At 36.4% G+C, this 22,215-nt stretch overlaps 1 protein-coding gene across 1 annotated transcript in view; it reads right to left on the minus strand.

Moving 5' to 3' along the window:
• Positions 1-359: 359 nt before the first annotated feature.
• KIF6 (kinesin family member 6) overlaps positions 360-22,215 on the minus strand; it is a 162,062-nt gene continuing 140,206 nt past the window's right edge. The window contains exons 16-20 of the mRNA XM_071548023.1: positions 16,285-16,369; positions 15,171-15,306; positions 13,560-13,648; positions 4,723-4,829; positions 360-1,628 (exon numbers count right to left, since the gene is read on the minus strand). Coding sequence (XP_071404124.1) covers positions 1,612-1,628; positions 4,723-4,829; positions 13,560-13,648; positions 15,171-15,306; positions 16,285-16,369 — 434 coding nt within the window. The 3' untranslated portion in view covers positions 360-1,611. The remainder of the gene's footprint in view (positions 1,629-4,722; positions 4,830-13,559; positions 13,649-15,170; positions 15,307-16,284; positions 16,370-22,215) is intronic.

The following is a 22,215-nucleotide window of genomic DNA, read 5'->3' on the forward strand; positions in this document are numbered from 1 at the left end:
AGCTGTTGGAAATATTTCAATGTCAAATGGAATGAGCTATTGTACCAGTGATTCTCTTTTGGCCACTTTCATATGAATTCAGCACAATGGGGATTTTACTGGAAACCAAAAAAGACAGTTGCTTCACCCAGCAATGCTTTGGAACTTCTGGCTCTTCTTCAGCTCGTAGAGTTGGATGGAGGCAGGATGGTGGCCCTGCCCTCCTCAGAAGATGCATAAGCATTTATATATTTAATACAGTGTTTATATATAACAGAGTGAAAAAAACTAAAATAAAGACAGACAAATAAAAATTCTGGAAGAAGGACATTTTAATATAATTTTCAACAAAGCAGACATATAAAAAGGAGAAGACCTGTAGATTTTTCACCCCAACTAAATCCTGGAACTCCCTCTTTTTAAAGCAAGAGTAGATCTGGCTTTTATCTCACCTTGTACATACTAAATTCTGTGTAAAGCTTATTAATTTATGTGGTAGCTGTGCTGACTTTTAGAGAAAATTAACATGCAAAAAAAGGTGTAACTTTAATAATTCTTAATTGATTGCGTATTAGTTGTTAATTAGATAAATATATATCTTCTGTAGATTTGAACACTGCAATTCATCATGTACTTCTGTATAATTATGAATTTGACACGGAATAAGTATTGACAACTTAAAGAAATATACATCCTTAAGAATATGTCACTTCTGTCAATGTATTGTTTTATTTTTATGTAAACAACCCAAATCCTTCCAAATGCGTGACTGTAAGATTATCACTAACATGAAAAATGACAGCTTTGATCTGGTAGTATGTATGTCTCAGAGAAATAAACTGTATTTTGCATCACAATTTTTGATTTTCGTCTGCTGTGTAAAAAGTACCAAGTCCATAACTAATTTACATTGTATATAAGATATAACTAAATTTAAACTTTCACATGTCATTTGTGTTTTAGAAGTATTTTTCCTGTTCTATTTTAAGCCTATAAAGTGTAATTGTTTCTTCTGAAACCTGTATGTTCTGGGAGAGTGTATATTTTTCACATATAATTCATTCAAATAAAAAGAAAACAGTTGGGAGATTCTGAATTCTAGAATTACTTTCTAAAATACTTTTTTCCATATTACAATGCAATCCCAGAATTATAAAAATCTGATATGAAAACTTCTATTCCTTGGGGGAAAAAAGAATCTGCTTTTGAGCAGATGTCTCTTGATGGCAAATAGGTGTAATTAATAAAGCCTTATGCAAATTAATGCAAACTATCAGTAGTAATAAGTTTCCCAGATTAAAGATGTACAAGAGCATTAATACACTAGATAATTTTAACATTTAGAAAACATATAATGAATTCTCATAAACAAACATATTTGGCAAACTCCTGATTAGTTGTTTCAGTTTTGCTTAATCTTAATGCAAGATGAAGAAACTGAGTGCAAATACTCAAATATCTATTGCCAGAGAAATGGATTTTGCTGTCAAAGACAAATCATTTCTATGCCTTTAACAATTAAACCTGTACATCTAAAGTATTTACTGGTACCTATTTCTAAACAGAAGAGGAAGGAAAGAATAAAGGTCTTTCACTGTTTCTAAAAGAAAATGGCGGATTGTGACAAGAACTTCATTTGTTCCCCAAGCCTGAAAGGAGATAAAAAATACATTAGACTATATTTCATGTTGCATTGTCAGTTTTAAAACAAACTTCAGAAACACAAAACAGAAGAAGGTGAAAAAAAAATCTTTTAACTTAAAACTTTTAAAACACAAAAATCATTAATGTTCTCTTCTGCATTTTCATTTCTCTATCCCAAGTCTGAACAAGGCAACAAAAGTATGTTTGAACAGGAGCCCTTTGTTAAAAGCTTTCCAATGTAGTTACTACGATGCTTTAGCAATCACAGCAAGGCCCCATGAATGTACCTACTTTAATTCCGCTCTGTTTAGAAAGCAAACAGTAACAACCTACAATGCCTGAGGTAATCTTTACTGAGACCTCTCATTCCCACCCCTGCATTTCTGTCACTAAGAATATTGAGCATTCCCATGCTTTCTGTTTATGAAACCTATCTTCCACTCTGTTGGCTTCTGCCTTTTCTCTTTTTATTTTTCCTATCTGGTGTAAAGTAGGTCCCTCAGTTTGTTTCTAAGATACTGATACAGAAGTTTGAAAGGGTCAGGATCAATAAACAGCAGTAATTTTGTTGACATTTTGTAGGCCCAGTAAACTTTGGTTTGGCTGACCCTCTGTCTCCTCATGTTGTTTCCTGCAGGGCACTGTGTGTGTAGAGAGTGAATGTATTTGCATGTAAATGCAGAAATGATTATTGAATGTCTCAGCTGAAGAGAGTTTGGGAAGGAGGCAACAGAGAACTGGACTGGACTCAGCACACTTAGCTTCTGTGTCAAAGTGTCTGACAGCTTAAGGGCTCTGGGCAAATAATAACTCTTTGGTTAATTTTTTATATGTCTGAAATTTCTTGAGAAAGAGTTATGTGTGAGACTGGTAACACATAATTCCCCCTGTCCAAAGTTATCAATGAAAATACATTCATTCTTCCTCTGTACATAACTCTACATCTGATAGTATTAGTGGGCAGGAATGGGGACATCATAATCCCCATCCATGCCCTTCAAAAGAAAACCCTCCAGTTCTCCTCCACTTTGGATGTAAGTGTTATGGGAAAATCTATGTAGCCATTGATGTACAAACACTGCAGTTGTTACTGTACCTCTTATCTCCTTTCAGTCTAGAAACAGATCAAGTAAGAGTGAAATGATGTGTTCACAGGAAAAGGTAGCACATAACACTGTTACAGACACAGGAATAGTGGAGTCTCTGAGTCCATTTTCTTCTCCCAGTTAGAAAGGCTACTACTTCCCCTTCATAAATATCCTCAGCTTTCTTTCACTGTGGTGCTGAAGCTCAAAGTACTTCCTTAGTAGTACTAATCTGTAGATTTTGTCCTCCTTCATCTTGCTAAATTAGAATTTACAAAATTTTTTTGCTTGATGGTTTCTCCTATCAGTGATTCCATCTATAAATCTGAAAGGTTTTCCCTTTCCACACGAGGAAGAAAAGCATTCTTTTATCTGCTAGGTTGACTCCAAATCCTTTTCAGAACTCGCTGCTGAACTGTCTGTTATCTATGACACATCAGGTGCCTGCATGGTTTGTTGTACTGACAAAGCCTCTTCACTTTTTTGTTCTCCTGCCTATGCTTAGCAATGGATTGAGTCATTCAGCCCTGCACTGCCAGAATGATCAAATGCTACTCCATTCCTTTTCATCTGCTTAGGGCGGCCCATCTTGTCCAGCTGAGCTTCGGAACAATTTTAAAAGTGTTGACTGTCCTTTGTTCTGAAAAAATACATTTTTTGGCTTGGGTCTGTCAATGTTGATAATGTCTAGCCCCTTCTGAAACTGATGGATGATGCTAGGTAATAATAGCCTGTGGCTGGAAACAATCCGGACGGAAAAGGCATTTGAGAGAGACATTCTTGATATGGTATGGTTTAGAAGATAATCATAGATGTGCTCTTGTTAGTTGCATTACAGTATGTCACAGATTGAGTGAGATTTGGACCTCCTAAAGGGTTGAAATGTTTATTGTAAGACACTTATCTCTAACCTTCTTCTGGTAAGCTGCCTAGAAAATCAACTTAATTTCATTTGCCGAAGAAACCTGACAACAGCTTTTCTAAATAAACACAAAAGGGATCCCAAAGCCTAAGTGTGTTAAGTGTTTGCTTTGGATGAGTGTAGGGAGGCTGTTTTTTCAGCCACTGTGTGTTTACCTGACAGTTTTCTGATAAGCAGTGTGATACCAAAGCCCCACTTTGTGACAGTGCTAACACCATCTGCCAGGTGCTGATAGCTTGTTGAATAATGCTGTCATCAGCTCTAAATTGCTGATGGAAAGTTATTGCTTCAGTAACCACTAGCACTTTCATCTTCTGTTTAATTGGCTGCTGCCACTAAAAACTATTACTCAGAAAAAAAAAAAGAAAATCACAGGTCATTTTTCTTTACCATGATGAATTATTTTTAGGCTACCTTGTAGTGCCACTGTTGTTTATTTATTGCTTTCTGCTGCCTGCCAAGTTTACTTATGTACACTCTAGAGTGAACTTTATTACCTACCTGTGACTGCTCTCAGTACCTGGTTTGATGACAAATACTCATAGAAAGTTTCATTAGACCTTGATACAAGTGTAGCAGTGTAACAGTATGACCTGTTAAGGACATACTCTCTGCTGGACACAGTGGGCCAGTCTGCCTCCTGAAGTAGGGTACAATGAAGTGATTTGAATAATCTTTATTTGGAGTCAATTGTTACACCTAAATCTGTATCAGATGAAAAATGTGCCAAATAGTTCAAAGAAAATCTATTCAGAAAAATCCGGAAGTATTTTAATCATCAAGAAACCTCATTCAAATACATTTACTTAAGGGTAAAGTAATATACTACGCAGGCTGCACAGCCATGCATGCCCCAGAAAGTTCAGTAATGGTGACTGAAAAACAGAGAACCTTCATAGTTTAGCACTGCAGCACTGAGCTACTAAAATAAATACATGTGAGGAACCTCATGTGTTTAGAATGGCTGAGAACTTAATAAAGCCAGAATTAGTTCTTACTTGTGTCAGTATTATGTGGAGTAAAGCTATTTCGGCTTTAAAATGCTGTACTGGAGTTATTGGTTTGGCTTCCTATTTTTTGGCAAGAACTTACCTTTCTTTTGCAGGATCCTCTCTCTGGCTTTAATGAAAGCTAGGATGTCAGCATCAGCCTGGCTGTCTCCAGTAAGAGGAATGGATGTACTTGAACTTGATGGGGTCCTGAAATAAGAAAGTACATCTGTGGACTTATGTGAGTAAGAAGGTTAATTTTCCTATCTCCTCTTTTTCGCCATGGAGGACATTGTTCTTCAGATACATTGTTGGAGATGGCACATTTTAGAGGAGAATTGAGCTCAGGACTTCTTAAAGGTCTTATGTAGGCTCCTAAGATTAGCCAATATCTTTTTGATGTGGTAAGGCTACATGCTTATCAGATATAAAACCTTTCATGAAGGCTTAAAAATATTTTACTGCTGAGCCAAAGACTTACTGCCAAGTGGAAAAGCCTAATGTGCTGAGTGTACCAAGGAAACGATAGATCTGACTATGCCATGTGTTTTTTTGCTTCAGGCTGCTATAAGTTTGCACAGATCAATAATATTTTTGCCTGTTGAGAAGGAGTTAAATTTTCATACATACACAGAAGTAAACAATCACATGACCTTCATGACCTTTCCTGACAGATGCAACTCCTTTGTGCTGCTGATTCCCCAGTCCCAGCTGAGCTGTTCTATCTATGCAGTTAAATCCTTGACTTGCTGCTGATTTTGGTAGACCCTCTGGTGATATAAGATGATGTAATACAATGAAGCTGTTCTAATCAGCTAGGAAAGCTAAAAATTTGCACCTGGATCTTTAACTTTGTTTAAAGATTAAGCACTAATGGTGAGATGAGTGACGAAAAATTGAAGTACATAAGAACAAGTGGAACTGAAGGGAGGAACCTTTTATTTTTTGCATATCCTACCTTTGTAATTATAGTTATTTCCACTATTCCGTACTGACTGTTGCAGTAGAAGGTAATTGTGACTGACATAAACAGTAGTCTGATATCCTTATCTTTGTTCTACTAATGAAGTTCTCAGTTACTCAATCAGTGAACAAAAATGGAAAAAAAAAGGTAGAAATTACTCTGAACTCCATTTATTTTTATGCAATCTACAAGTTGATTGCAGAACACCAATAAAGAGCTATTCTCCTGTCGATTTTCATTTGATTAGCAACAGTATAAGAAATAAAAAGTACTATATATTTGAGAAGGTTTCATCTAAATTCCACTTTAGCTTCTCTTTTACTTCTGCTTTTCTTAAACCCAAATGAAATTTAAAACATTTAAACAGGTTTAGAGGGATGACATTTTCCATGATTTTTTTTCTGTTCTGGAAATGGATTGTTTTGGAAAATGAAAGAAAAAAACCCCTTGTGATTTGTTCTTACTAATGCAGTAGAAAAAAATAGTAATTTAACCCTACTTTTCTAAGAGCTTTAATAGCCAGCACAGTTGAGCAAAATAAGAACATAACTTCAGGAGATACAGTGATTCTGCATGATGTTTCAGTGGGAGAAAAGAACATGTAAATGAGCACACTAGAAAAAAATAGAGGCTAAAAAAATAGTGGTTTCTGTTAACCTGCTAAGTTAATTTTCACAAAGTAGTACCTCTTTTGAGAAAACATGACATGTAAGCTTTGCCAAACCTGACACACTTGAGCTACTGTTGTCATTTTATTTTACTAGAATAATTTGTAGGAGGGAGATTAAAAATATTTTAAGGAAAAAATCACAAGTATGAAAAAAATCTCTGCCTAGTTCCTGCATTCTGCAATGTGTACATACTCTGATCTCTCTTCTTTTCAAATGTTTTTATTTACTCTGAAATAGTCCCTGTCCCTGGGGAGACACATTCATCAGGAGTCATAAGCTTATAGGGAAAAATCCCTCAGGCCAAACAAGAAACCACCTCTTTAATACTGATAATGCAGCTGCTTGGGGTAAAGCTGTGTGGTAGCCTTGCTGTTGTTTTGGAAGTTGGAGGAAAATCTGCAATTTCTATCACATTTTCATTTTTCAAGGAGGCTGTTGTTAAATAGTCTTATGGAGCATTATCTAGGCATTATATCACTTGGTACTTTGCTTTTTTCTCTGAATAGCCCAGAAACACTTCTTACTTTGTTTTTAAAGTGCAATTACTAAAAGTGATTGAATTGTTTTTCCCAGGTGTATCTTCATTAGAGCTGACTATTGTGGTCTCTGAAAAACTGGAATGGGAAATGAAGAAATTAAGGAAAATGAAGGATATGAAAAAAAGAATATACCCCTTGTGTAGCAAATATTAATATATACACAAAGTAACTACAAAGAAGGTGTTTTTCAAGAGATTTTAGATCTTTATAAAGCACTTTTTTATGGGAAGAAGATTTTCAGTTTAATCCATATGATGATTAGTTTTATGTAGAGAATGTGGCCATGAAAGAATGACAAATAAGCTCATAAAGGTTATACTTCTAGTATTTGCCTTCTAAGCTGGGCTTGAAAAGCAATTTGATGTATCTGATGTACAGTTTGTAGAGGTGTATTTAGTTCCCAAACTGACTATCAGCCAAGTGAGGCCTTAGCTCACTTTCCATTCTTTCTTTAGTCAGGCAAAATTACTACCAAAATCAGTGGGAGACTGGATGAAAACTCAGTGAGGACTTTGGGATGTGGCTTGTTGATGATAGCCAAATATATTGCACACAGCTGCTGCACATTCTTGCCCTTGCAGATATCATTATCAAGGCAGTTCGCTGCTAGGGAGGCAGTTCTCTGCCACTGCATATCTGGGGATTCTCTCCCTTCCCCAGGGGCTGCATATGCTGTTAGACCTGGTGCTAATCTTAGAGTGGAAACACTGAATTACTCAGTTTAAGGATTTTTTCCAGTAGATGGCAGGATTGGCAAGTTCTTGCTTTTCTAACTCTGCAGTAGTTCATTCATTGTTGGCTGATGAATTGATATTTCTGGCAGAGAACTTGAAAAAGGAAAGAAATTTATTACTAAAACTTTACTGTATTACACTCTGCCAGATTCAGTTTTATAGCAGGTATTGTGCCCAGGAGTATAAGTCACTTTCAGATGAATAGCTTTGGATTTGCTATATGTTTCTCTTTAACTCCTCGAGTCCCACACCATTCACACCTTCCTAATACAACTAAAGCAGTATCATATTTAATGTTAATAATATTCTGTGCTTTATTACACCTACATATTACAAGATATAGAAAGGATGTGCGATATTATTACCTACTGTGTGGTTTAACAATATCTGGGAACTTCACATCATCATTCTGCTTTAGGATTTCCTGAACATTTTTTCCATTGATTTGGCAGTTCTTAAAAATGAACTGATTTAGGCTTTTACATTCAGTTTTCTAAAAGGGCTCTGTGTCTGTGCCCTGGGATACCTCAGCCTCCAAGTCATATAACTGTGCTTCAATAAATCACTATATGTGAACTGAACCCTAGTGACCATCCATGACTCTATTCTTAGCCTACTACAAATGTAAGGGAGTGTGACTTACTGTGATTTTTTCATTGCTTTCTTTTCACTGAAATAAGCTTCTTTGCTTTTTATTTGCCATGCACAGGATGTATAATTTTACAAATACTCTGAGACAGATGAAGTATTTTATTTTTCAACTGCAGTAGTTTGAACTACTTTTTTCAATTGAATTATAATTAAATTTATTGTCCAAAATTTTTAAATTCCTATTTTGAAAGGGATTTAGATTCAGATCAATTTTAAAAACCTAGACACTACAGGTGTGGTGAGGTCTGAGCTCTAAGGATCTCACATTCAATTGGATTCCTGGATCCAGGGACAATATGCTGAAACTTGCCCTAGGGTGCTTTGGGAGAACTGGGGACCTGAGGAAGGTGATATGAAAAAACCCCAAACATTTAGACAGAGCGAGATGATGCTCAGAATCAGGAAATTAACATTACTGTGCTTAGAGATGGACCTGTCCTTTGCTTGTGAGGTTGCAGCCAGATATTTTTACTGTGGGATGAAAACAGTTAAGCTTCTAGGTATTTTTTAAAATGACTCAAAGTGCAGCTTCTACATAAGAGATTAACAATTAGTGTACTAGTCCAACAAATGAGTCCCTCAGCTTAGCACAACTCAAATCCATGTTTTATGTATGCCAGAGGTTTCTTTAAGCCCCAGGCTAGAGGAATGGTCTGTATGGGGATAATTTGCTCTGATAATGGGATTACAACATATGTTGAATCACAAGGTGACAAAAGAATGCAATTTTGCTGTGCAGTCGTTTGTATCCTGTTCTTAGATGTCAGGACTCTCCTCTATCCGAGTGTGAGATGCTGTCCAGTGATGAGAAATTTTCCAGTAATGTTCTAAATTTAATGGAAAGTCATTATGACAGCATAGAGTGGGGGTAACAATACCTCTTTCTGTGCGCTAAACCTGAAGGACTGAACATCTCAGGATGCTCAAGAAAGCCAAAGAAAACCATAGCTGACCTGCTTTAGTGTGATCAGAGCCTTCCTCAAGCAAGAGGGTTGGTCTAGAGATCTCTAAAGGTGCCATTCAACCAAAATTTCTGTCATGTGCAAACAGGCACTCCTGGATCACATTTTGGATTTGGATGGATGTACAAGGTATATAAATCCTGTCTCTTCATCTGTCTCCTAAGCTCTAACATAATGAAGGTTGTTATCACAACATGCAATTCCTATTTTTATTCTGAATCTATCTGATTTTTCCTTGAGTTAAATTTAAGAAATCTCAAAACACTGTTTCCTGACAACTTTAATAAAATTCCTGCTTTTCTCTGGAGATTAAAGTGTGTCAACTTTGGTTTTCTAAGCTAGTACCTGAAGTTTCATCCAGTGAATAACTTGCTTTCTTTTGGAGGGGTGGAGGTATGGTGCAGCAACAACAAAGATATACACAGTGTTGCAACAGTGTTTCCCTTGCTAAAGGAACTCAAGGACCAGAAACAACTGTCCCATGATCAGCTCCATAGAGCACACAAGGCAGGGCAGGTGGAGAGATGATGCATGTCATGGTATGAAGGCTTAATCAGTCAGCTGAAAAACAGTGCAAAATCAGGTAGATTAAAATGAAAAGTGAAAAATTGGATGGTGTGCAAATTCTGTGATGTTAAAAAACCTTCAGCTGCACTTCTCCAGTTATCTGAGCCTTGGATATGAGGTGAACAGATGTTCTGTGTAAGGACAGGAGAGAGTCAAGCTGCTTAAAAGCTCAACATTTTAGTAGTTGGTTACAAAATCAAATTTGGCCTAGCTTTCAAATTCATGGATAAATTGTTCAAGTTAAGTCACCCACAGAATGTGAAAACCCTTGAAATGACATTAATTGGCAATGTTATTTCCAGATTATATTTTATCATCATGTAACACTGTAGAAAATTGGCGGGAATAAAAAAAACATTAGATAGGAAATGCTGCAAAATATGTAAACATTGCTCTTTTTTCACACAGCATTAATATAGGGAGTTAATTTTGCAATCCAGGACAATAATTGTTAAAAAATCTGATGCTCAGTGTGATCAGAGAACATGAAGAGTTATCTGAAAATATCTCCAAGGGTATCTAAAATGCTAAGAAGATTTTGAAGAAGAGATAGGACAGCCAAAGAGTCTGAGATTTAACACACTGAAAAAGGGAATGAGTGAGGCTAAGCAAGATCTGACTGAGATAAAAAGGAATGCAGTCCTTCTGAGAGAAGGAAAAAAATCCAACATTTTAATAAGATTTGAATAACTATCTAATATTTGCTTGATTCAAGGGAACACAGGAACAGTTCAACACTACTGAAATTAAATGTTCAGTGAGAGAAGTAACTTGAATAGATAAGGATCTGATAAATTCCTTAAATGAAAGCCATTGTGGAACAAGGCTATATGAGGAAGAACAAGCTATGCTTCTATTCTGAAGTGGAGCACACATGAAGTGCTGAGCCCACCATGCCATTTTCAGACTTCTTTCAGTCTTGACAGGAACTCATTAAGGGACATAAACATATACACAGTATGAGTTGCAGTTAACACCACAAGTTTTCAAACCTTACTGACTGAGGCAGAAATGCTCACTCTTCAACTCTTTTATTAACACGCTTCCATTCTGACACTTAACAATTCAGCCATTTTTTTCAGTTGTAAAAAGAGATATGTTTGGCTATGAATCAAGAGCCTTTTATGTGTGTGTATCCTTCTTAAGCCTCAAAAGGATTACCAGCTTCCCTTCTCTGTTACTTTAGTTATAAATTGATTTAGTATAAAATACCATCTGAGCCTTCCCAAGGTTTAATTTTCTCTGGTAACATGACTAAGGTGTGTCAAACAATAACAGTCTATGCAGATAATGTACTAAAAGGTGGTCAAAAGATTATTTTCAAACACATGTAAAAATCTCAAGAAAGGTTATAGAGTATACCTGTATTCTTTGTAGGCTGAGATAGATAATTTATTATTTCTAATCCTGAGAATTGCATTCATATCCATTCACATTCATGAGTTTGTCTGAATGGTTTTACTGCATACTTAGACTGCCACCAGCAGTGTTAGATTTCTGATATGCAGCCCACTAAGTTTTAGATCTTACATCTATTGAACACACTTGTTGACTGAATTCCATCTTGGCAATAGGATTTATTTATATGACATTATATCACATACAATTTATGTCAGATTTTTGCTTCTGTGACTGGTTATTCTGCTGGGTGAAGGTAGCAATACCATTTTAAAGAAAGATTGTTGATTTCTAGGTTACTCAGAAAAAAAGAGCCATTTGTGTCTCAGGACTATGTGACTAGGAGGAGCAACTGTAGCCTGGGCTCATTCTACACAGTCATGGGAACTGCTAAGTAAAGTTCCTGTGCTGACTGGGGTAAAGGAAATCCTTGGGAAATAAATATTCTACTATTTTACTCTCTTAAAGGCTGTGAAATTGAAAACTTCTATTCTAAAATATTATTACCTCAGGTAGGGGAAAATGTGAATTTTCCTGCACAGTGGGATGTTAACCCTGCATCTCCTGCTCACAAAAAGCAGAAATACTGTTTCTACTTCCATATATATCACACTGGAAATGTACCTGAGTAAAATATGTATAAACAGCCTAACATAAAATAAGATCAACTTTCTAGAACTGTAGAAAGGAAAGAGTAGTTGACTTCTAAAGATTATTGCAAGAATATTGATAGAGATGAGAAAATAAAACTATATTCATCCTGACTCCGTCTACGAACTAAGGTCCAGAAGATGAATATTCTGTGTCTGTGATATGTATTCAAGGACCATAGAGTCAGCCTCAGTCAACATGCCCATTACTTACACAGAGAGAAGCTGTTCACTGTAAAGAACATCTGCTTTTCTGCAAGGAGTTGTGTGAGGCAGTAAGCTTGGTAGCTGAAAGCAACAAGGCACCTTCCCTCATTCTATTAAAATGGCAGTCAGTCTTTTCTGAGACCTGCCTTCCAGTAATAAACTTAAACAGTAAAGGCATTTGATAGAAAAGCTTAAATAAAAATTATGAAGAGATCAGTTATAAAACTTTGCTTCTGAGCTAGGGTAGGGGAAGGAGCATTCACCACTGCTGGAAGTCAGTCTCACATTGCACTGGAAAGTACCTGGGCATTACCATATGTTCTTTTTAATTCTAGCTTAGATGGCAAAATCTATCACTCTGAGCAATGTGTCAAGAGACCAACTGAAAATTGTTCCCTGGGTCAGTGGGGCAGAGAGGTTGTGCAAGAGGTCCTTAGTTCAACAGAGTACAAAGTTAAAGTGATAGTGCCTGTCTTGAGACAACACAGAATAAGAACTGAAATAAATTAAAGGAGACTAGAGTGGTTTTAATCAGTTTGAGAAATCTGAAAATGTCTTCTTAGAAAACTTTAGAGGACTACATCTAGAAGTTTCTATACTGATTATGGAGCATTTGCTACAGATACAGGAAAGTTTAAAATAAAAATTATAATCATTTTACAGTTCCAAGAAAATTCAGTATTCATTATTTAATGGTTTGTAGGATATATTTTGTTTGCTGCAAAGCAGAAAACATCATTTATGCAGAGTATATTGTCATAAAATTGTAGGTCACAGAGTCACAGAGTATTTTCAGTTGGAAAGGACCCACAAGGATCATGGAGTCCAACTGTTAAAGGGACTCATCAGAGAAATGATAACTGTATAAAGAGAAGGAGTGAGAGAGATGGAGCAAAAGAGTGCAAAAGGATAGGGAGGGAGAGAGAAAAAGGGAAGGAGAGAGAACACCTTCATTTATTGTCCATGAATATGGAAATCTGCATGGTCAGTTATGTGGTTTCTTACACTCTACTTTACTTGATGGCTATGGAAGATTTATTATTGCAAATTTAAATTAGATGTTTTGAAATCAGAAGTGACTGAAGATGAAACAACCAAGATGATTACTTTTTTTGGTGTAGAGGCTGAATCAGCATTTTATAATATCAAATGTAACATCATTGTGAAATAATATGCTGCATAAATGTAACACCATGGCATTTTTCAACAGCAAATCTATCTATGCTACATATTAATATTTTTTTATTTTCTTTGGTGTGCAGTCCCCTGAATACATTTCAAAGGACATATAGTCTCCTCATACAGTAGAACTGACTGATAACAGGCTTACCCTTCTTAGTTATCTATCATGGGGTCCCTAGTGACAGGTGTCCAGGGTCCCATGACAAATATATCAAAAGAATTGAGGTACCATAAGTTACCTTCAATACGACTACAAGATGACTGAATGATAAAAATTCATTTTCCACACAGCAATTTCTGTAATTGGAAATACGGTGTTTCAGTGTGATATTTGCAAAAGCATTCTGGTGAAGTGTGCTTTTATTAAAACTGCATTTCCCCCATCTATGTAAGGAAGAGAAAATAACCGATTTACCTGTTAGTTGATAGATGCTGTGAGGATTTGATGAACTGGGGATAAACAATTACAGTATTTGGTGAGGTAACCATCTCTGGCTTTTCCTGCTGGGTTTAGATTGAAAAACAAAATTATGTAGGATAGGATTTTTTTAGAGCGCTTAACATTGGCCTATAGGTTTCAGCAATAACAAGGTAGGCAATGACTCATTCAGAAAACATGGAGTATGAATCACACAGTATTTTTCTCCACTTGCACAAACACTTCTGAACAAAGAGAAAAGTATTTAGGGTTGGGTCAAGTATTTTTAAGCTCAAGTTACAAGTTTTTAATATGTAACAGCATGTGTTCACTGATTTGAGTTTCTTAGAGAGCTCAGATGTATAGATAGGCCAAGATCCAAGAAATCAATCGCAACTACTTTTTCCAGTTTTCTAATCTTCTACTGATGAATCATGAGAGGTTGCATCTTGGACCTCTCCTGATAGAGAAAAATGTGCTCCAGTGGATTCAAGAATATTACTTACAGTGCTTTGAAAAGCTAAAATATTTAGAGAGGAGGGTGACTAAAACATTATCCTCTGTGCCACTAATATGGTTAGAGATTTTAACGTGAAAAGTATTTTGCAATGATAACTTGAAGTTAAGCTAGTTAGGTGACACTGTATGGAGAACTAAGTTCCTCATGTTAAGTTCTGTATTTACTTTAGGCTGTCTTCTTAAAAATACAGTTTAAATTTATACTCATTAGAATTAACCAAAATATGGGCTAAACATTTCTTTGTTTATAACAAATTTTCCTCAAGGGGTAAACCTTCTCTTCCACTTACTAATAAATGATATGGGATGGACTGTACTCAGCACTCTTTTTCATGAGGCTGATGTACATGTCATGCAGTGCTTCATTGTGAGATACCATGTCACTACTTGTGAGTCATTGAAAAAGTGTCAGAAGGGGAGCATAAGAAAACTATGTTGTTGTTTCTGTTGAGTGTAGTTTTGAGACTGACTGTGTTATGAACTTCTAATACACTGTTTAAAATGACCACCTCTTTAGTTCATTTTTACACGAGTCACTGAATTAGAGCACTCTGCTGCTGATGGGTTCTTAAACTCTGGTAGACCTCAGCTTGAGAGTGAGGAAACACACTGTGCTGAGAGCTGCTGACCCTCTGGGAGCTTTGGGAAGTGGAAAGGTTAGTGAAGTCTTTGAAACAAAGGAAGCTAAAAAACCAATATATTTGCTGAGATAAACCTGATGAAATTCTAGTTTTGCTAGAAGTAAAAAGATTATTTTTCCCAATCTCCTCTATTTGTTTAATGTTTCTTCAGAGCTGTTGGCATTTTGGGCCCTTTATTCCCTATCAGTCAAGTTGCTTGGAAGAACATCAAACAGAAAAATAGAGAAGAAAGAAATAGTTTTATTTTGTGTTACCTTCATATATCCATTTTATTATTGGACATCACTTTTGTCCAATTTGCACTGGCACTGGCATAAACACAGGTGAACCAGACCCTGAATCTAGCCTTCATAGTCCTTTCTACATAGTCAATTAACTAATTTATTAAGAAATTATTGAAGATGTTATATTTACATGAAAATGAAAGGAATACTAAGTGATTTCATACCTGTAAATTTTTTGCCTCTTCAGACCACCAGACTTCAAAGTCTTTTTGCATCTTCCTCTTCACTTTTTCAATAAGAAGCTGGAGGTGCTCAATCTCTACCTTCAGCCCTTTGAAGCGACTGAACATTGTTTCATAACTAATATGAGAAGATGAAAGTGTATTATAGATCTTCCAAGATATATCTGAACAAAGGTTTATCCTACCTAGGACAGTTACACACTTAAACTATAAAATAACATACAATAATCAGAGATGCAGAGGACACAGACAGATGGTGGAAGGAAACATCTCATGTTTTATAAAACCTTCAGCAGACAGTAAGTGCAAGAAACTTGTCCCACAAATCTTTTATTTCATAAAGAAGTTAGTGAAATTAGAGTGGGATCAATATTGATTAACAACTAAAATACAGGTTCAATCGAATTATTTCTCTTGAATTCTCAGCATGTTACCATTAATAAATAACTGGTTACTAGAGCTTGGATTCAGATAGCAGCTGAGATGTATTCCGCTTTCAGATGGAAGCTTCATTAACCAGGCCTCTTGGCTAACATACCCTTGGAGATTTATGAGGAGTATGACAGAGCCAGAAGTTTCCTCAGAGACCGTGCATAATAAAACTGTTAGCAAAATACTTAGAAATTATATCCTTGCATCTATTTTCTTTTATACTCCTGGCTGCAGCAACATTAGAGCAAGGACTGGTTAACAAATGTGTATTCTGCATGTTATTTACAGTGAGTCAGTCCTGTATAACCTGAAGATTTTCCTTAGGTCAAGAAAGGCAGGACTTTTCTGAATCAATCAAAAAGATTCACAATATGTTTGGATTCAAAGAACAAGTTTCAAACACTAAGGATATTAAGCTGGTTTTATTTATTTTCAGCCTTTAGCCCAAGCATAAATTTTCCCCACTCATCTACTGTGGCATCTTATAGACAAACCAACAGTATATACACAAATTTAAAAACTATTAGTGAACCACAAAGCTGACATTTTTTAAATGTCAGAGAAAACCCTGAGGGTGATTGTGTGTGCAGCATTGTAATTGGAATATACTATCAGTATAATTTATCTTCTGAGGGATGGCAGAAGTCTGAGGCAGAAGTAATACCTTTTTTTTTCTTCTTCAATTTGCATTCGAAGTTTCTCTTCCACTGGATCAATCATATTCAGCTCTTCAGAAGGACTTGAAACTGCTATAGGAGAAAAGATCAGATGTAAGCAGTAACCATATGATGTTCAAAGAAGTAACTTGGAATGAGAATACAAACTAATTTGTAAGAAGTAGCTCACAAAATGGGGGTCATTAACCATTTGTTTATTCTGCAAATGCTTATTCAAATTCCTTATTTAGACCTTACTTAGTAAAGGGGACACTCGATAACTAGTGATTTGAATTAAGTTGCTTTTAATTTTTTTTTCATTAAGGACTGCAATATTGATTTTAGATATTAATAGAAGCAAGTTGCCAGTTTAAATGTTCACCTTTGGCATAAAACCCTATCAAATGCAATCAGCCTGGCAGTTTTGGCTTCACAGAAAGGACCAAAAGTTGTTTCAAAAAAAAAAAAAAGAGACAGCAGTAACTGAATTGGTGTTTGAGAATAAAGTAACTGAAGAAAAAGACAAACTTTGAAAGAGAAATTAAATTCGGTAAGCAATAAATTTAAACCATTAGTATAAATGAAAAAAATGTCCTGAAACTATGAGAGAAAATTCTCAAGGTAAAGGAGAACAAAGGAAATACCTTAAGAGCAGCCTAAGTTAACCTAAGAAACCAGATTAGGGTACCCCTATTATGTAACAGAGCTAGTGAGCATGCAATACGCAATATGCTTATTCTGAGACATGGTGAAACAGTCTTTCCATCATGATTTATATGTTCATCAGTGAAAGGAAATGCAAAGTTACCGACTAGTGTTACTACAGTTTCTGTTTCTAGGATGAATGAGGATAGTTTTAGATTCCCAAGAAAACAAGTTTAACCTTTTTAACTCAAGGAAAATTAAAGAAACAAAATATTTGCTGTACAATACATGCAAATTTCCACCTTGACTGCTATTTCAGTCAAGAAAATAAATTCTTTGTCAGCCTGCCACATGGCCTGAGGAGTGTACCCTCTCTTCAAGGAGAGGAATTCTGTCTGGAACAAGAAGGCAGTAATGACCCCTCTCTGCCTGTAAGCACACCAGCTGAAACTATTAATCTTTTGTTGCAGCACCCTGTAGCTTAACACAGATGAAGCTGAAAAGCATTTTATTTCATTGGAGTACTTAGGTGAAGCATGTTAATACAGACAGTGAAGGTGGACAAAGTCCATGAGCAATTCTCATTTCATACATTGAAAGGCTTTTCTGCAGGAGATTACAAAAGAAGGATAGGGTGAAGACATTTGTGGTGGAGAGGGTACCCTCAAAAGGGAAAACTATAAATGGCTTGGAATGTTAAAGTGAATGCACAAGACAGGAGGTGCAAACGTCACAGCAGAGGAGATGCTAACTCAGTGGCATTGTATAACAAGTTATACCTGAACACAACAGATAAGAAGAATGCCATCATAATCATGCCAGAACCTTTAAGGAAAGCAATAAACCTTTCCATGATTATAGTGGAGGAAGATTTTCTGATTTGTCAGATTTCATCCCCAAGAGAAGGCATCATATGGGGAAGCGCAGAGCTCCATGGGGAACTTGTAGGGAGGCATTGCAGAGCTCCTGAGACTTCACACTTGTTCTGACCTTCATAAGTACACAGGATCCAGGCTGGAGACAAACGTGCTCTCATGGAACAAACTGAAATGACTCAGGGAGTTACTGCCTCCCAAGTGAGCCATGCTCATAGACCATGTGAGAATCCTTAATATGTTTCCATGAATATTCCAGCCAGACCTAGTGTGAGCCAACTTCAGCAGTGGTTAAAGGAAACTCTGCTGAGCACACTGAAGTGTATTTGTCCTATTTGCACAATCTGTGATGGTGTCTGAGCTCAGGAGGCAGCAGGTCCAACCCTTTAAAACGAAGGGAACAGAGTGGGAGGCAGTATAATCTTAAAATGTTAATGCTGTTTCTGAAGTGAGGACTAACCTACATGAAAACATCACCAAATTCTGCTAGTCATTATGGAGTGATACAAGGCCAGAATATAACTTTTCTTCCTTGATTTATTAGGACACCTAGTACTTGGAAAAATATTTATATGTTAGCTCTGAAAGGTCAGTCAAATGTAGGCTGAATTTTGTCACATGCATAAAAACACCATGAAAAATATTTTGCTTCTGCTGATTACATGCTGTAGAAGGGATTACTTGGTTGCAAGTTACCTTCAGAAATGACAATAAAGCCTTTTCTATGAAATGAGAACTTTTATCATAAACGGGATCCATCATCCTCTCCCCTGAATAAAATTACACCCATTATCCCTAGCTAGTGATGAATGGCAGAAGCACAGCTATGGGGGAGGTGAGCAGCACAATTTTGTGAATGGAAAGAAATGAGCATACTGCATGCTAACGGGGCCCCAGCAGCAAAAATAGCATTGGGTAAATGGCTCAAACTTAGACATCTGTCAGTGTGCCCAGGTTGCAAAAACAGAAGACATCTAATCACTGTTCCAGATGAAGTCCAGTGGTAAGTTAAGTGCAGGATATGCCTACTTGGGCACTGCTTTGTAAGATGTCCAGTGTCTTTTCCCAAGCTGATACAGTCTTCGTTTCAGCTTTTTGTTATGTGTGCTCATTGCAAAAACATGGTTTTTAACTTAATAACTTTCTGCTCTAAAGACTAGACCTTTTTGAAACTACCAACTGTAATATAATCAAAAGAACACATGGCTCTTTCCTGGTGTTCCAAGCAAAAGACATCTAAGGTCTGGTGGACTGCATTTCAACTCTTATGTTTTCTACTGCTTCTGCCTTCTCTTCATTCCCTACTTCTTTTTGCCCCTCTCCTCTTTACCTTTTCTAAATCCCTGCAGTGGCCTCTTTTTGCCCCTGGGCTCCTGCTGCTGCCTCACACCTCTCTCCCCCTACCAGTCCAGGCAATTTCAGCTGCAGCTGAAGCGAGGAAGGTAAAGCAGAGGTTACTGGCTTCTCCTATCTCATGTCTAATGTTAACATTCTTCAGTACATACACTCAGTTACTTTAAAAACAACATGAGAGGGACAACTGAGTAAACAAACTGTAAAACATGTAAAGCTCAATGTTTACTCACAAATTTAATTCAGATACCTAAGAAGAAATACTTTCTTTTGCTACAGATTTTGATTGCTCTAAAGAGTTTCTTTTTCTTGTATGTTTCTGCCTTTCCTCACAGAAAGAGAAAGTGTTTATAAACCACATATATATGGAATACATGCAAATTACAAAACACTAAAAAATAACATCAACTTTTGCTCTTATACTTTAAAAAATATGCAATGCATTAAAAGATGTAGTAGAGGTGCTACTGTTGAAATATTAACTACCATATATCTTTTCTGCAGTTGCACAGAAGAACACATAGTGGTATCTGCTTTGTTCACTCAGGGTTGACTTTTAATTCATTGATTGACAGTTTGTCATATGAAACTTGATTGTACTGTCTCGCTCCATGCTTTAGTGCATCAGCTGAGATGAGCCATTCAACTGATGTGGAATACCACATCCACATTAAGTGCCCCAGAGACTTTTCCTGGGAAACAAATGGAGTAACTGCAATTTAATCCTGGATAATGCAGACCCAGGTTTCAGGGGTGCAAGGGAGGTATGAAGTCCATGTTTAGGAAAACATTGGCTCTGTGTGTACTAGGGGTTTCTGTTGGCATACCTCCATCCAATTCTAGACAACAGTTATTTTGGCAGTAGTTAGCAATGTACTGATAAGGAGTATTAGTTTCTTTACATTAGCATAACTACACATGCAGCTGAGTCAAAAATTACGAATTCTCAGTTGTGAGAGTTTTTTTAAGAATACTGAGTCACAATATGTAAAGAATATACTTTGACAGTGCTACCCTGGGTAGTGAAATAGCTAGCAACCTTTATGCTTGCTTTCAGGCTAACTCTTTTTATTTCATCTTCACATACAACCCATCTGGGGAAGTGAGGCACAGGATACAATTGATACCAGCTGCCTGCTTAGAGAAGAAGGTGAGCTGTGCATGAGTTGACAGTTCATATCATAAAGGTTTGTGATTTTTGGCTTTTTTTCCATGAAGAAGATTGTAAGAGGCATTTTAAAATTTAATTATTTTATTCTAATGGAAAGGCCAGTTTTGGAGCACAGGAAGTAGTAGATTTTATGCATTCCACATCACCAAAACACACAGTACCAGGAAGAAATTATAGCACCTGCTAACTGGATTACTATTTCAAAGCAATATGGAAAGCATGGATGAAAAATGCTATTTCTAGCATGAGATACCAAGTGTTATAACCATGGTTTACTGCAAGCTGGCAACAACTTGAAATACTCTGGCAGATTCTTGTCCAGAGTCAGAAAATTTTACAAGAAACTCTCTGTGACCCTGAACTTTATGCTCTCTGGAGCGCTCGTATATTTCTTGACTTGAGTGTATCCTTAGAAGTCAGACTCCTGGGCATTTATTGTCCTTTCCTCAAGTAACATTGTACCCTGCCCTCCAGCTGTACTTTTGCAGTCAAATATTTTAATTTTTCCACCAGATAGTCTTGTGTTTATCTGTTTATAGTAATTTCAAGTAACCAAATTTAGAATTGAATTCAATATCCCATTAATATATTTAATGATTTATTTATCAGCTTTGCAGCTTTTGGCAAACTCAGGCTTTAGTGCTTTCAAACTGGAACATATGTTGTCATTTGTTTTTTTTCAAAACAGAACTAGCCATCCATCATTATTCAGGATCGCTTTACACGTAATGCTTCCCTTTTTCTTTTTTATTCCTCACCTGGGCCATGTCAGTCTGTTTGGCATTCAGCACCACATGTGTACCTTATACAAATGCAAAGATGGCACAATACAAGCCAAGAGGAGATGAAAATATCCTAATGTATGGATAAGTTTATATTGTGGGGTTTAGAGCAATTTACCCAACCTAATGTAATAGATTTTTTGAAATTTCAGCCAATTCGTCATGAGAATACACTGAAACACACTGCCCTATTTCCCGTATTTTGAAAGTTAATGGATGTGCAGGGGACGTGTGTGTTTTCTTGATTTTGATTTTTACTTTAATCACTGAATTTAGTAAAAAAGTCTAATTGGTATGCTAGGTGTTTTTAATGTTTTTGGGTTTTTGAGGTATTTATTGTTTTACTGGCTTAATATTGGCTTGAACTAACTAACTTTCAGTGTACACCTGGAAAGCAGAGCTATTGTTTCCCATCTCAGTGAAATGTTTTGGCTAAATACAGGCTCACACTTCAATTCTCTCAATTTCTTCTTTGGAACTAGTAATCTATATATTTGCTCCTCAAAATACATGGCATGCAAAACAGAAGACATTACCTTCATGTCAGCTTCACTTAATCCATGAAAGTTTCTGAAACCACCGTGGCTAAAAATTATCTCTTGGTTTCCAAATATACAAGTGAAATATATGAGAGGGGGAAAAAAAGGCAGCTTCAAATTTAATGTGTTCCATACACACCAGTTAATCCAGTAGAACAGTAACATAGCCTGGCTTTTAGCCAGGAACCCCCTACTAATGCAGATTCTTGCCTACACTTAATACATTTTACCATAAGGTTACATGAGATTACTGTTGCATCATTTATCTTGTTCATAATATCAGATAAAATCATACCTGATATATCTGAATGATCTTTCTCTGTCTCCCAAGAAGGGGTGCAATTTGTCACCCATAAGCTTTGAGGCTTTGTAAGTGTTCATTTCTACAACATCCAAGAGCTTTCATGGGAAAAAACCCATTTCTTTGCTAAGCTTTGTTATGCTATTCTTGAAGGAAAAGGGTGGGAAATACTTCTGAAGTTGGTTGTTTATCACAAACCTGAGACATCAGGAATACTCTACCACCAATATGCAGACTGCAGTTGCAGTAAGACACTACCACAACTTTTGTAAA

This window comes from Pithys albifrons, chromosome 2 (genome assembly GCF_047495875.1).
Source record: "Pithys albifrons albifrons isolate INPA30051 chromosome 2, PitAlb_v1, whole genome shotgun sequence".
NCBI classification, from domain to species: Eukaryota; Metazoa; Chordata; class Aves; order Passeriformes; family Thamnophilidae; genus Pithys; species Pithys albifrons.